This window comes from Micropterus dolomieu, linkage group LG18, assembly GCF_021292245.1.
Source record: "Micropterus dolomieu isolate WLL.071019.BEF.003 ecotype Adirondacks linkage group LG18, ASM2129224v1, whole genome shotgun sequence".
Lineage (NCBI taxonomy): Eukaryota > Metazoa > Chordata > Actinopteri > Centrarchiformes > Centrarchidae > Micropterus > Micropterus dolomieu.
In genome coordinates, this window is record NC_060167.1 from 16,227,664 (window position 1) to 16,244,549 (window position 16,886).

The following is a 16,886-nucleotide window of genomic DNA, read 5'->3' on the forward strand; positions in this document are numbered from 1 at the left end:
ATGTCTCTCATACCTGCTAGAAAACAATATAAATTTAGTCAAAAAATATAATATGATAAAATGATGCACACTCTAGAATATTTCACAGCATCAATGATGGGTTGGAAAAGGCTGATACAGAATATATATGATACTGTCAGACAGCGATGATTTAATAAGCTTAAAGCTAGAGGTAAAACAAGGGGAACGTGTGTATAGTAAGGGTTTAAGCAAAGTAACCTAAGAAAAAACAGCTTGTCTGAGTCTGAGACAGTTTTAAACATTGAAGGAGAGACTGTGAAGGTTTCACTCACCCACTGACAGACAGAGGGAGCTCTATCACAACTTTAGCAAAAGCTGTGACTGGTGCCAGGTCAGGCTGCTCACTGATTCTGAGGACAAATCCGTTAACAAACACCGCGATCAAAAGGGTTATTTGTTATAATGCAATCAAATAATGAAAGCTTGATGTGAGTGAATCATGGTGTCAAAGATGTAGTGGGCTTACGTTGTCAGTAAGAGATTTGCTGTCAACTCAGTGGTCTCGATTGTGATGTTAGATGTGCTCAAGTTGATGGAGAATTTCAGCTGACAAGGTAACACATAAATTGATATTTCATACAAAAGTGAAAAGGCAAAACTAAAGAAGTATCAAAATGTAGCAGGTGTATGAAATTATTTTACAATATATATGATTTTATGTCATATATATTTTAAGTTTTATCTTTTAATCCTGGCAGTGTTCCAAGTTTAGACTGAATTCACACTGTTTTGTTTTCTTACCTTAGTGTCTCGTTTCACAGGGTTTCCCAGGTCACATTCAACTTGGGAGCCATTCTGGTTCGCTTGACATCTCATCTACAGTCAGCCGGGATATCAAACAAACACCATCAGCAAAAACAGAAATCCAAACACACACATTTCTCTGCAAGTACTCATTAAAAAAGATTTTTCTTGTTAGAACCCACATACCTGTGGTGGGATCCTGGAGCCGGCATACGACAGAGTGTTTGGAAGGGAGATTAGCAGCTGAGCAGCATGGGCGTCATCGCCATCCTCATCAGGGTGCAGGGGGTCAGAAGGCATGTTGGTGACGGTGATCTCCAGCACTACCAACCGCTGTTCTGACAGGGAGAACACCTGCACATCATCCTCATCTCTGCATGACAGGAAAGACGACAGCTCAGGGAATTAAGATGGAAAACACTCATTTACAGGTGTGTACAGAAGCATGTCATTGAGCTCCAAAGGTTGGGTACAAATAGTTTTAATAATAATGACTCCAATTTTTGAAGATATTGTAAGATAAGTAATATCACATGATTTTATTCTATGAGACATGAGGATATATTAAAAGATAAATACCACTTTCTAATAAGTCACCCTTTCTAAAGGGTTTGTAAGTTGTAAAATCCCTCTGGCTGGTGTTTATCCTGCTCCAGCATGAAACTTTTAGCTCCTTTAAAGAAGAGAGACCATGGCTTCAGTGAAGCTTTTTGTAGAAATAAAGCACATTAGTTAACATTTGTTATTATAGACACGATAACCAGCCAAATAGACTTTTCACAACCTGGCAACCTAAAAGTTGTTCTAAACTTTAAAGGCTTAAACTGATCGAAAAAGCATTAGTAAAGGATTAAGTAAAGCCATCAGTATCAATGTATAAACCCTTTAGAAAGAGAACCTTATTGTCAGATGGTACCAAAAGATAAACTGAAGAAAAATTATACTAAGATCAAGTGATATAACATAATACATACATAATGTATACAACACCATACAGATGTAAAACATTAGATTTTCATGGTAAATATTCATATAAACATTATTACCACATAAACATAATTGTTTGTTGGGATATACATTGCTAGGCAACAGTTTATATCATCAATGCCACCAGCTCACACAGATACTAACTTTGGCAGAGGGCTGAAGAGGTCGGAGGTCAGGGGTCGCGTTCCAAACTGGTAGCTCAGCTTCAAGTTGCTCTGGCAGATTTTGTCGCTGCCACATCCTTCTCGCAGGAAGTTCACCTGCAAAGGGAAACCGGGACAGACGTGTAGTCATTTGTTAAATCTCAAAGTACATTCTCCATCTACTTTTAGGTTTTAATACAAGATCAGTTTATGTAGCATGGTACACCCTGAAACATTGATTGCATTTAGAGCTGAAACCATTATTCAATTAATCAATTAGTCACTCATCTGAAAATGGATTTGCAAGTAAGTTAGTTTTTAAGCAAAAGTTCACTGGTTCCAGCTTCTCACATGCGAATATTTTCTGTTTTTCTTTGTCTTCTTGTAAGTTGAATTTCTTTTTCTGCTCTGGGAAATTTTAACGGGCATTCTTCTCTATTTTTTGACATTTTAAGTAATCAAGAAAATAATCAACAGATTAATGAGTAGAATAATATCTTTTAAGCAGCGGATATTAGGTGTTCGAGGGAGAAATACTGCATGGGATGAAAAACCATGAATGCGGCCAGTGGATGTGTGTGTGTGTGTGTGTGAAAAAGTAAGAAGGTCTTATCTCAGTATCTCTAGGCTATGTGTCAAGGATCTTCACTGCAGCAGTAAGGTATTTAATTGAGGTACATATGAAGTAACCATCAACAACAATATGAAACTGAGAAATCCAGGGTTTACACAAGTTTGAATCCCTGTATTTCTACATAATCATTTTCTTCATCTCATTCTGCATGTTTATCCTTGTTGTTTTAATGTTGCAAATTAATTTTTCAGCTAGAAAAAAACTGTTAATGGGAAGTGTTTCATAAACCTCATAATATGCAGGTAGTGTAGGCTGTTAAAATGAATCCCGACCAAAAAATAATTTGTTACACACCTCAGAGTGCAGTGTATTGGAGGGGGAAACACTCAGTACAGGCGCCAGCTTCTCCAGCCTTTTGGCACCTGAGTGTCTGCGTGGTGGCACAGGCTTGATAGTGTGGGTTATCGCCAATGAGATGGGGCGCAGTTTGTCACGGATGCTTTCCTGCATGGACAGAGATTATAAAAATGATTAATGGTCAACAAAAGATTTTGTCAAAGAGTTTGTTTATGGTGCAAAAGAGTAGGGATTTGGGATTTTTGCAGCATTTTGATTCGTATATGTCAAAATATTTAAAGAAAAGTAAAGTGTTCAATGCCCACAACACATTCTATGCTTTTACAATTATTCAAGTATTATTATTTCCATCCATCTTTTTCTGTCAAAAATAAGACAAGGACAAAAACTGAGACCAAGAACCGCTAATTATGTTTTACAAATACCTCAAACAGAACCAGAAAATGCTTTATGATTTTCCCACAAACAGAAACAATAGCTAATATTTCTGATCTGGACAATGTGAACACATCTAAGTTACTGACATGGAGCTGGAACTGAGCAGTGGTGCACACAGGGTGACGCTGCCGATGCAGCTCCACTTCTTCTGTCTGAGTGTACTCTGGCTCCAGGGAACTGCGGCCCAGGAAGTTGACACGGTGAGGGAGGCCCAATTTCCTGCGCTCAGTGTCGGCTTCAAAGTGCACCACCAGGGCTTGATGGGAATAAAACGGGGGCGATGCATGAGAAGAGACAGAGGGATTGAAAAATGTCAAGACACACACAGAGAGCACTTAAAAAGCCCACCAGGGGCAGAACATATAACCCCCATCTAAGGGAATACAGTATTACACAGCTGTGACTGAATCAAAATAAAGTCTAATGTTACCCCACAGATAAGGTTACTTTCCACTGTAAATAGAAATGACTCCTGTCACTAAGAGGATGATCTGAAGTCCCACATGAGAGAAGAACAAAAATGGTTGTGAAAACTGAGGTGTGACTTACTAATGTGTGGTGAGTAGTGTTCTGGGTGGGCTGTGAAGGTGAAGCAGGCCTTGACCTCCACGCTAAAAACAGCAACGGTGGAGAATGAAACACATTACGGTACTACAACAACAGTATTATAATTAAAAATCACAGAGGAAAAACACTTGAGCATCTGGTTTATTTTTTTAAATCTTGGTTCAGTTCAGTTATCCTTCAGTTCTCACCAGACGCCATCTCTGCCCTTGCAATTGTACTGCTCCAGATCAATGTATTGAGGGTTGATAGATATATCTCTGATCACATGGATGACTGGATGAGACCTTGAGGGCGCACAAAAACACAAAGAGATATGTTAGTAGAGACAGATCATGGCTAAATCATGGTACTAAGAGGTTATAAACAACGCAAGAATTATGATAAGACTTGAATTTCTTATGTGTTTAATGTCTGCTTAGATTTAAAATTGAATCCTGATTTATCCAACAATGAAACACAGCTAAGGATAGGGCCTTTGTGTTTCCTGTCAAATACACATTGTTATCAAAATGCATTTGAGTATTTAAATAAATCTTTTCTCACCTGAAGAGAACCACTGAATCATTAAGAGAGCCCACTGCAATATCTGGGTACTGGTTATTATCAATATCCAAACCACCTGAGATGGAGTATCCAAAACGTCTCACATCAAAGTCACGACCATCCAGCACCTGATGGGATAAGAAACACTGATCAATCCTCATTCATCCAGACAGTCACTCTTGTAGCCTTCCTTTTCTTTGGTTAGTTTTATTCTTCCTTTCATCTTTCCTTCCTTCTGCTCACGCAGTCCTGAACTGCTGAATGAAACTTATGACTCACCTGAGCAGGTTTTGTTTCAATTCCAGCATCTGAGCCTCTGTAGATAAAGACTTTGCCATCTCCATCAAATGGTGCCCCAACAGCAATATCTGAATGAAATAGATTGAAAATCATTTTAACTGTACATTACATTACATCAGACATAGTTACATACATGTATTTAAATAACAGAAACCACAGTATGTTAAGGACAAGCGGGAAACAGGCTACAGCTCCAAATGTGGTGCAGTAACATTTCATGGCTATTAACTGAATTAAAACCATTTAAATCCTTAAATTATAAACCAGCAGTCGAAACTAAACAGAATCAGTCCCATTCAATTATTATATTATAAGTGAGAGAGAGTTAAAGTAACCCACATTAATGGCAGCAGTAACTTTTGTTTTTAACAGTAATCTCTGAAAGTCATGCACTTCGATTTAGTAATTATTTTATGCTTAGTAACTGAATGTACTTCAATTACAGTGTACCAGGCAGTGATGAATTGTGTGAAAAACCATTCTTCTCACCTCCGTAGCCATCCTGGTCCAGATCTCCGATGTTGCTGACTGTCATTCCAAACATGGAGTCGTAGGTCCCATTGAGCCGGATGGGCCGAGCCTGATCGTCCCAGTGACCAAAGGGGTTTAGGTACACATACACAGCTCCACCAATCTCTGCCTTACGGTCAAAGAAATTAGGAGCTCCAACAATCAGATCTGTCCAGCTAGCGACGGGGACAGAAACATTAAAAATGAATAATAAAATTTCACCTCACTCACTTGAGATTGAGAACTTCTTATCCAGTTTTCTTGAAATCCTCCCCATCTCATCTCCAGTCACCCCAAGTGCTAGAATGCAACTAAATACATCTACTCATATACTAACTTAAATACAATTTTGAAGTACTTGTACTTGACTTGAGTATCTGAATTATATGCTCCACTATGTTTGAGGGGGAAATATTGTACTTTTCACTCCACTACATTTAGTTCACAGCTATGGTTACTATGATGGTTATTATGATGCACTGTCATGGATTAAACTACCCGGATTAAATTGGCTCCATCTTAATTAGCTACAGTAAACTACTGTAATATGTAAATGTATATATAATAATTCTCCAGTAATATAGAAATCTAACACTGACCTTTCAGCCTAACAAGTACTTTTACTTTTGACACAAGTAAATTTGAGAAAATACTTACTATACTATGATTACTATTGAGTAAAAAATGTGAATGCAAGCCTTTCACTTGTAATTGAGTATTTTTATATTGTAGTATTTCTGCTTTTATGTAAATACTTCTTCCACCACTGATTCCCCTTTTCTATGTTATGATGCTCATCCAGATTGACTGCTCATCCAGCATCTCCTCACCCGTCCCTGTTTAGATCCGTCGTAGCTACCGAGTACCCAAATGAAGACGCCAACTCCTCCCCCCAGAAAATGTGCTGCGGCACCAGCCGGTATACGTTGTCCTTCCTCAGCAGCACCACTGCCCCCGTGTGATTGGCCCGAGGAGCACCTGCCACGAAGGTCAGCTCCCCGAGGCTCATTATCCCCATCGCTGAGTCCACAGAAAACCCTGGAAGAAGAAGAAAACGGAAGGCAGGATGGAGGGGACGACGGGGGGCAGGAGGAGGAAAGGGTCAGGGGTTAGTATTGACCGTGGGGATCAGTGGCTCATGTCCCCTCAGTGTAGCATATTCTGCTCATCTTCTTACTAATGAAATGTGTGCCTTGAGTGACTATTGATTTTATGCCAAACTCATGATGGGTGTAAATGCGCTGTGTGCTGTGTTTGCTTGTGGAAGGCTGTTGGAGCCCAGCAAATTGTTGAGTATCCACTGGTAAGAGCAAAAAAGGAGATGTATGGGGCTTCGCCTAATGTCTCATGAGATTCATGATACCGCTGCTCTGTATCAGTTGCCTCAAGCGAAGGCAGTATGTAAACATGGTGGGTGGACGTTAATCAGATTTATACCCTAAAGCAACTCCTCTTTTGTGCGAGTGTGTACGTCTTTGTGTGTGTGTGTGTGTGTAAAGGAATGTGAGGATGCATATAAATCAGGTAGAGCAAAGGAGCGAACAAGTGGAAGGGGGAAGTGTGTATTTGTGTGTGTGTGTGTGTGTGTGTGTGTGTTTGTTTCATAACAAAATTGTGTTGAAATGTTTTTATTAAGCTGCGAAAAATAGCACATCATATCAAACATTTAGCACATCAAGCACACAAGATTTCACCTGAAGCAGCCACATGCATCTGCTTCACCAGTTTAAAAACATGCAGAGGCTGTGAAAAGGGAGGTTAATCTGTCAGGACATGGGGGAAAGTGGGGTGGGTAGGTCCATTTGTTAGACCTGAGTAAACATGCAGAGGGAGACAACAACAGAGACAAACAGTGAGCAGCTCCATGGTGGCAGGTGTGGAATGCAACAGTCTGCATCGCAGGTCCTGTAAAAACCAACAGACGGAGACAAAGGTGCTACTTTTTCCACACAGGCTTGCTACAAGATCGTCGCTATAAAACTAAATGGGTAATGGAAGTTTAAAGTAGCAAAAGGTTTTTAACGGGGCCCTAAAAACAACCCTCATTCTCACTAGTCACAAGTCTTTGCTCTATAACTTGCATATTACAGTGAAATTTCACATTTGTTTGTGTGTATATGCTTACACTGTATATACACAAAAACATATTTAATATATATTACTTTCAAGACATACTGGGACATAACAAGATCTATATATACATATAATTAATCAAGATAACGTCTACAGATGATGAGCATAAATATTGTTTTGACCTGAGCAGTCTATGTCACAAATTAGAGGAACAGACACTATTTTCTTACATTTGTTTTTCTGAAAATAATAACCTGAACAACCTTTGTTGACAGAAAACCTGACTTTGACATAACACTCAATTTAGGCTGCAATAAAAAGATTCATGGTGTTCTCCATAACAGGATTTGATTTGGCCTTGATGAAGGTAAAAAGGCTTTCAGCAAGACACTGCTCCTTATAATGTAATTTATATATGTAACCATAATGTAGGAAAAAACTAGAATCCTGCAACATTTTGGATTTAATGTTAAGAGAAAATAATCAGAAATAGCTACAACACTGTCTCTATCTTTTTAGTAAGCATGCAGAGGTGTGGCATATCATCTGGTCAGGATCAATGGAAGCATGTGAGTACGAAATGAAGGCTAAAAGGTCATGTGGGAATTAGTGTTGTCAGGGAGACGGTTCAATATGGAAAGCGGGAGGGTAAGCAGGCTTTCTAGGTATGTGAATAAAGAGATTTATGGCAGATCCACACACTTAGTAAAAAGTAATACCTCAAACCCCACAATAACAGTAAATAGGACCTATAAAGCAGACAATGGGCCGTTACACATAAATAGGCTACCAACAGAACAAAGCGTCTCTTCGGAAAAACAAAATTGAGTCCACCACTTTGGTCTAGACTGAAATATCTCAACAACTATTTGATGGATCTCCATGACATTTCGTAAAGACATAAATGACCCCCAGAGGATGAATCCTATTGACTTTGGTGAAGTCCAGACTCCAGCACCACCAGCAGATCAACTTTGTCATTGATCCAGTGAAATATGTCTAAATATACATTATGGATCTGAACACAACTTTATACAGACATTCCTGGTTCCCAATGATGGCTGTGTTCAAAACATGGTAGAAATGGTGTCTCGGAAGGTGTCTGACAGAACAACTCGGCATCAAGTCCTGTTCGAAACGGATCAAACAATCTTTTCCTGTCTCAAAAGACGTAAAACTTACAAGAAAACTCCACGAAGCGGAAAGTTTTGAATGTAGCGTTGATGCTGCACTCAAAACTGCCTTCATCAAGACGCATTAATCTATAAATGTAAGTTTCAAAAGTTTTTAGGACTTTTTTCATTTTGATTTTTGAAAAGTTAGCAAGAACTAAACACTGAACTATCTTATTAGCCCGTGACTGTCTGTAACCGACCAAGTTTGTTACAGTTTGGTATCATTTATCCATTTGCCTTTTCAATAGCTAGCTGACCCAAAGGCTAGTGACTGACAGCCAGATGAGAAGCAAGACGGCATGCTGACATCACACATTGCCTTCTTAGAAGATGCCTTCCCTCGAAAGTTATGCCTTCTGAGGCAACTGCCTATTTCGAACAGAGCCGATTGTAATATCCTATTCTAATGACTTTGCTGATCCTCTGATTTTAACTATAGCACCACCATGAGGTTAATATTATTGGTTTGTAATAAACAAAATAAATAAGCAACAACTATTACATGGATTGTCGTGAAATTTGGTACAGACATTCATGATTCCCTTGGGATGAATTGTAATAACTTTGATGAACCCTCAACTTTCATTTATGTCTATACATACATACATGTCTCTAGATGTCTTGTTTGTTAATTAAACCTTTTCATCAGTAAAATGACTTAGTAACTACGCTAAATAGTAACGTTAGCAACTAACGGTAAAAACCACCACCACTTGAAAAAGCTTCATACCGACACACATGCAGACTGACTCAACACACAACAGACAACAGATAACAGATAACTACAGACAGAACAGACAAATACCCTGCTGCTACTCAAAGAGACAACCATCTGCTTGCCATTGTCAAATCAGCAGCTAGCAGGAGAAAGTGGAAAAAATCATACCAAAAACATAAAAAAATTAATTAAATTATACTTTTACAAAAAATTTTGAGGTTTGGATGGCTGTTTCTTTATAACAGTAAAGGTTGTACTGTCCCACAAAGTACAGAGATTACACACTAAAACTGTATATACGTAGACACGAGGTGGAATTAGCAGTAAAGGATTAAGACGAAGACGTAAAAGAGGGTAGGACTACTTCCACTACAAGCCCAGTCTGTTCCAAACAAAAACACGTCACGCCTACAAACCTAAGTAGCTATTATGAGCTACATCCTCAAATGGTGTGGGCCGGTTGGTGGGCTCCAGAGTTTTGTACAGCAGTGCATCTTCAATAGGGCTAGCCATGAACAAAAGCCCTATGGCCCAAGACAGTAAAAGAAATACAGAAAGAGAGACAGAGAGAGGGGTGACAGGGGGAGTGATGGGTTGGTGAAATGGTGAGGGTGGAAGAGTGAAAAGAGAGGAAAAGGGGAGAGGGAGGTGCAGGTGAGACAGGCTGTGATTGATTGTTGTTTTTTTGGCTTTGTGGTGCTGCAGTTTTTTTCCTGCAAAACCACTGGTGACCTGGTGGAGAGACGACGTTACAGGCTCAGACTGCAACCTGACTGGTTGTACACCACCCTCTTTAAAGGTTTGACTTGTTTTCCTGCACTTTGTTTTTAGAAGAGGGCGCTAGAATGAGGATAACATCAGAGTTGGAGGAAAAATTTTTTGGGTAAATATTTTCCTTGTTCACCCCCAAGAAAGGGAGAGTCTCCAAACTTTAGCAAATACTGGCATCTTAAGTATTTATGTCAGGCCACAATACGCTCTGGACATTTTTTCACATGTCCACCCACATTCACATTGGAAAGTGTTCCAAAAAATAAGGTGGAGTCATATTCAGGGCTTTGTGAGTCACACATAGGCTCATCCAGAAATAATCCACAGGGAATGACCTGTTAGATGAAGTTTGGCGGTTGCTACTGTTAGCTCCTGTGGTTACAGCAGCCATGTTATTGTACAGTCTGAGCCCTGCCGTCGCCCTCCCCCAGCCCTCTCTTTCTCTCCTGTGCACAGGCAGCAGTGAGCAGGGAGGGCAAATCCTACCCAGGTAACTGTGGTAGGGCACAGGGATGAGCAGAGCATTAAGTTGTTTCTGATCTGCCACCTCATAGGGTCCATCGTCATAGAAACCAAGGTCAAGCAGAGTCTGGTTTAGGAGCTGGACGCGCATCTCACCTGTAATGGAAATAAGTGAGGCCACAGCAAAGTACCAAGAAAACACTTTCAGACACAGCAGACATCAAACACTCATGTAGAGATGCACTCAAGGCATGTCCCATATCTGTACTACTTACTAATTCTATACAGTCTGGACCACTTATTAATCACCACACTATAGCCTACTGTTTTAGCAGTTAAAAATTAACATACTTTACCGTTTTATACCATCAGGAAATGAAAAGATGATGACAACTTTCTCAGAATTCAATTATCATCATTCAGGGTGACACACTAAAATATTTACCTCATTTAGTTTGCATACGCTGGTTTCACTATACTTTATATACTCACCTTTCCACTGTGGACAAAAATTCAAATACTGCTTAGAATTTGTGTGACACACACACAGAACCAAACTTTCTCTCCATGTAAATACATGTTCTGTATGGTGGACACAGCGGTAAAAAAACATTCATTAAAATCTGAAACATCCACCAGAAAAAAGTAGACTTATATTTCAATGTTTAAGAATGAAAATTGGATAAATTAAGTAAACCACAGCATTGATCTCATGTGGCATGACAAAACAAAATCAATCAATCCAGTAACTGCAACACCACATAAATCTCAGTGCTTTCTTTGATTGAGTGTAGGCTGCTGCTCTGCATAATTTGTGTCCAATCACTAGATTGGCTTTTAAATCAATTATATATTTTTTTAAAATCCCTAACAGTATCATCCTATTAATAGTCCTGTTTTAATTAGACAGTTTTTTTGGGGGGGAGGGGCTGGAGCCAATCCCAGCTAACATCGGGCAAAAGGCAGGGTATACCCTTGAGAGGTCCCCTACTAACATTTCTTTCTTGAATCTTCATATCAGTCTGCTGGACGCAGTTGTTTGCAACAGTTTCACAATAACAACTTTAGAAGGTGAAAATGTAGCTGGGTCCAATTCAAGTCCGTTTAATTTCTACCACCCAAAATCACATAACACATATTTTTCTCAGACTGCTTTAAAGTTTGAGTGTTCTCCCAGAACACTCAATTCAAACAAAAAACTTGCTGCCGCCACCTAGTGCCCTAAAAGATAATGAATACAGTTTTAAAACTGCACAGTAAAGCATCTCTCCATAGGAAGTAACATGTCAGTGTAACTGCCTTTTCACAGCCGTGTTTCTGTGATCCAGCCTTCGGCAGGTCAGCCAGACATCTTACCTTTCCAGTTGTATGTTCCCGGAGCCCCAAACAGAATGAAGTTGTTGTCTGGGGTGAAACTGACAGACAGGCCCTGCTGACAGAAGCCAAACTGCTCGTGTCCCTGTGGCCGGCCCTCGCAGAACTTCCACTCCCCTCCGTCCAGGTCATCTCGCTCTGTCAGGTCCTCACTCAGGACGTAGCAGCGTCCAATGGGGTCACGAGTCTCTGAAGGTTGATTTACACGCTGCCTGAGTTCATACAGGTGAGCGCAGGTCTGATGAGAGACAGGAAATGAAATCAGAGCATTTGTGTGTGTGAATTACTACACTTGTTAAGATACAGTACATTCATTTTTAAGGGTGTCAGTTGGCCTTTGATTTTTAAATATAATGATAATCTAAACAAAGTTGTGTGCCTTTTATGTACACAAATCACTGGGTCAGAAGCGGAAGAACATTTTTACTTAAACACACAAGAAAGACCTTTCTGCAGGTTCCTGCTCTGATGCGTTTACAGGCTGTGGTCTTTACTTACCACCACCTTCCCTCCGATCCCCTGACTCTTCACAGTGACTCCCAGCCACTGGTTGTCTTTGCTCTCTCTGTCCAGACTCACTGAGGGAAAACACAGAAGGAAATGCCAATCATAACGGTTTCCATATTGTAAACCAATTAGAATCTGAACCACAGTAAACAAACAACACTTTGTCATTCAATAGAAAACTTTTCTCGAATGCAATGCAAATTACCAAGGAGAGGTACAATTTAAAGTACATTTTGTCATTAGTTAGGTTGTGGCATTCACAACCACTTAATCGTCCAGCAACCAAATTAATCTAGAAAGGCTTATTTTGATGTTAAAAAATATTCAGAGATGGAACGTAAAGTCGAGGATAATCTCTGTAGAAAATTCAAGACAAGAAAGGGCAGGCAGTCCTAAAACCATCTATGCTGTCTACTAGCTAGAGCTGCAACAAACTTTTCTTTTCATTATCTATAAATATACCAATTATTCCCTAAATCATAAATCATTTAGACAATAGAAGGTCAGACATTTGTAGAAAATGTACATCACCATTTTGATATTCTAAGCTGAAAACAACCCAACATCAGTTTACTATCGCTGAGTACAAAGAAAGCAAAAACCAGCAAATATCCACATTTGAACTTAAACTTAAACTTAAACTAATCAATTTTAAATCTTAAAAAATCACTTAAATGATTAACCTATAAAAAAATTGCTGCTGATTAAACTAGCAGCTGCTAGTCACTTAATGAACTTGTTGTTTCTGCTCCACTACACTCACCTTCTCCATCAATATCCACCCTCTCACAGTCGTACTCCTCTGGTGTGATTGGACACTTGAACAAGGCTCCTGGCCGACTGCCCCGCAACAGGCCCTGTCCTGCTGCCTGCGGTGCCCCCACAAGGATCCTGAAGAAACATCACTGACTTTTAATTGTAACGCCTGGTGTCAAAGATGGATTGCTGATTTCACAGGGGCATGTGCCACAGGTACATGACAGAAACTAAACGGCTCATGAGTGAGTGCTACCACTACTCACAATGTAACTCTAGATGCAGTGGTTAAATGCAATTGAAGAACTTTGCATAATTTGGCTGTAGACATAATACCACCCACGCATGACCTACTGTTTCTGGTGGCACGGTCATTGGACATCACCGGTTCTCATATTGTTTCACACGTGACTGGTGGCACATTTCACACAATAGCCTTAGCTGACCTAAGCTACCATTACGGTTACACTGTTAAGTACAAATACCTGCAGCTCAAGCAAGACTGTTCAAATCCTGCTGAGACCACCTACAGTTAAACACGCTGTCATGTTACCTTGAATTTAATTTCATTCAAAACAGCTCTGTGGAGTCTGTGTGTACAGTATCTTGCTTGTTCTAAAACACTGTAGCTATCAGCAATCATCCTTCACTATCAAGGCAAGGAAAAGTTTTATTCTGAGTGAGGTGGTTGCTGATATTTTGGGGCCAGTGTCACTGCCCTCTGCCTTATTAGGAGTGGCTGATTCAGGCTAGGATGCTATTTAAAAACTGAACGTTGAGCCACATTCCACCCAACACAGTCAGCCATGGCATATGCATGAAAGCGAGACATGGGGACACAGAGGCTGAGAAGAGAGACAAGAGAATAAAGAGCAGATTGTAAGATGGAAGGAAAACAAAGGTGAGAGAGATCAACCTTAAATTGGGTTCCACAACAGCAGCTGTTACAATGTATGTGCTGTTTACATATAATTATAACAATGATGTTGGCAAAGAAAATGCTTGGTTCTAACAACTAGCTGCAATGCCTGAGTGAAAAGTTTCCCATCACCAAGCCCCCTCATATCTACCTTGTTATGTATACACTTAAATTAGAGCTATCTCTGTGGCTGGGAAGTATTTTGCCTATAAATACAATGTAGCAAGCTGATAGCAAAGGAACAACTATGCACAGACACACAGAGACAGAGAGATCTACATAGTATACACACTCATCAACCAGCCATCATAAGTGTTGGGTGCGCAGAAACTCGGCAAAGTTATTTACTCTGGTTAACTGAGATTGTTGTTTGATACACCACATTGTGTACACGTTTTATATTCTCAACAATCTTTTTTCCCTAGATCAAATGTTCAATGTATGTTTCCCTGTTTTAATATTTTGAAATCAGCCACCTACAGCTTTTACAGCTCACTGATGTTGTACTCCTTGAAACCTACACCCTTAAATTTGCAGGCAAGACAGTTTTCTTGACTTTACGCATTGATATTTTCACAGTGGCTGAACGGAAAGCTATATTTGTTAGTTGGTCGGTCTATATCATATAAAAGTATATCATATAGAACTTTCCAGTCCAAAAAAATCCCCAGAGGCATGGGTGCCAGAGGTAGGGGGTCCAAGGGGAAGTAATACATAGTGAATATACCTCGCTGTCTGCCCGTTGTTATTTCCTTGGTAATGCCAACTCAGTTAACACAGATTTCTCTGTTGTCGGCTGCAAGAATCAACACAAAAGTGCTCCCACCATCCGAGGAAGTGGATTAACTTTGTTTTTAATGGAATTGTCCTCACAACAACTGGAACAACAACTGAAACACTCTTACATGTGTGCCAGCAATACTTACTTACTTACTTAACATAGCATATGTTGGCAGCATAGCATTAGCAGTTAGGGTCTTAGAATAGCATGGTCCGACAGTTTTGTTTTCTGAAAGGTAGAGAGCTTTACAGCATCATGGGGCCACTGGTCTCAGAGAAGAAGATGGAGACCCGCGGTGAAAAGATATGGGAAAAGGGAGAGTCAAACATGGTGTACCAGACTGCTGCACAAAACATCTTACTCATTTTACACCATGACAATAGCTGTCACTCAACATCTTTTCATCTAGTGAAAAAAAAACTTCAGTCCTCACTTTCATCTTAGCCTTCATACTACACAAAGACGCAGAAATGACTACTGATGCCGCCCAGACTGCCAGACAGCTCTACTTTCAATTTTCTACTCCTGCCTTCTCTTTCCTAACAAGTACTTCTGATGAGGTGCAGCCGTGCATGTCTCAGGAATGATTGCCCCTCAACTTAATGAGTGAGAACCCCAAACAGCCAAAGTCAAGATATCTCATGTAAAATAATGACTGGATCACATCACTGGTGGTCCACTTGAGAAACATGACTAAACGGTGTTAAACTAATGCAAACACATGTTAAACATGGGAATCTCATAAAAAGGACCATATCACTAAAAAAAACCTGATAAGATCGGATCCCTCTTGCAGCTCAACATTCCAGGAAGCTCTGGTTTATGTTAAGGAGTTAAGGTGATATCTCTTGTGCTCCCCCACATGTGCATATACACAAGCAGGTGTCAGGGTGTAAGGTGGGAGGTCTGTTAAGCTGTTATGCCAATAGTATTTAGAGGAGAATGTTGGATGGCTCCCAACCCGTCTATGTGCCTACACATAATATTCAGCTATGTCTAAAACTTTGACAGATTCAAACACCCCAGAAAAGATAAAGGTATATCCAGTGATGAAACAAAACAATTTGGGGCCCTAGCCATCTTTCACCAAAAACTGCAGTTGATAAAAATTTAAGATAAGTTGTGCAACCAGCATAATACTTTGCCTCCATAGTCTGAAATGTGAGAAAATATTTCACTAGACCTGAAACGATTATTTGATTATACAATTCGCAACTATTTCTACTAATCAATTCAAAATTTGCTTCATTACCTAAAAAGCCCTCACTGCCTCACTGAACTTCTGCACCGATATACTCCTATCTGCATCCTATCTGCCGACAGCAACCTCCTCACCCCTTTCACCCAAACCAAGCACTGGACCTGGGGGGACATGGCCTTGTTCCCCACTCTCTCCCCCAACACCTCAGACATTCTTCCTCATTTCCCTCTTTCAAAACCACACTCAAAACCCACCTATTTAAATCCGCTTTAAATCTTTGACCATACCCCCTCCTACCCCCCATTATGATATTGCTAGTACTATACAAATTAAATGTGTCATTATTATTATTATTTTCTTAATTCAAGTAAAACGGCAAACATTCACTTGCTCCAGCTTGAACATTTTCTAAAGTAGTTCTGAAGTAGTTAGTGATGAATAATACCCAACATACAGACAGGCACACATGTCCCTAATTTGACACAGATAAATTGACATGGCTGAGTAATACCTTCATTTGTTTGCCCTTTACCCACGTCTTCGCTCACCTCATTGTTCAGGATTGAGTCAGACAGTGTGATCATGATCTCCATTGCAAAGCTCATCTTTCAGTAAACCCACATTCGACATGGAGTGTGTGGGTGTGTGTAATATGAGTGGTTGTGGGTATGTTGCTGCTGCGCACTGAGCCTGGAGGAGATATCAGGGTGTTGAGCGTGACGGTGTCTAGTGAAATATCTATGCATACCCAGAAGCCACAGAGCTGGCACCAGCACAACTGAAGTGTGTTTTTGTGTAATTTACATTGTAGATAATAGATAATGCACCTGGGGCCTGCCTGCATCAGAAGCTGATTAAAACAAGAGCCCTGTGAGGCTGTACTTAGACAAAGCAGCTACATGCTAACATCAGTATGCTAACAAGGTCACAATGACAACGCTAGCATGCTCATGTTAAGCAGCTAT

The 16,886-nt window shown here is 40.0% G+C and overlaps 1 protein-coding gene across 2 annotated transcripts in view; it reads right to left on the bottom strand.

The window, feature by feature from the left end:
• itga7 (integrin, alpha 7) overlaps window positions 1–16,886 on the bottom strand; it is a 33,996-nt gene that overhangs the window by 5,303 nt on the left and 11,807 nt on the right. The window contains exons 2-18 of one of the 2 annotated variants that reach the window (XM_046029111.1): window positions 13,028–13,155; window positions 12,256–12,335; window positions 11,740–11,995; window positions 10,408–10,539; window positions 6,015–6,222; window positions 5,164–5,360; window positions 4,654–4,742; window positions 4,375–4,502; window positions 4,020–4,115; window positions 3,814–3,875; window positions 3,351–3,520; window positions 2,824–2,973; window positions 1,897–2,012; window positions 952–1,138; window positions 763–837; window positions 488–567; window positions 294–371 (exon numbers count right to left, since the gene is read on the bottom strand). In XM_046029111.1, coding sequence (XP_045885067.1) covers window positions 294–371; window positions 488–567; window positions 763–837; window positions 952–1,138; window positions 1,897–2,012; window positions 2,824–2,973; window positions 3,351–3,520; window positions 3,814–3,875; window positions 4,020–4,115; window positions 4,375–4,502; window positions 4,654–4,742; window positions 5,164–5,360; window positions 6,015–6,222; window positions 10,408–10,539; window positions 11,740–11,995; window positions 12,256–12,335; window positions 13,028–13,155 — 2,232 coding nt within the window. Of the gene's footprint in view, window positions 1–293; window positions 372–487; window positions 568–762; window positions 838–951; window positions 1,139–1,896; window positions 2,013–2,823; window positions 2,974–3,350; window positions 3,521–3,813; window positions 3,876–4,019; window positions 4,116–4,374; window positions 4,503–4,653; window positions 4,743–5,163; window positions 5,361–6,014; window positions 6,223–9,566; window positions 9,886–10,407; window positions 10,540–11,739; window positions 11,996–12,255; window positions 12,336–13,027; window positions 13,156–16,886 lie in introns of those variants that run through there. The other variant, XM_046029112.1, reaches the window with a different exon arrangement.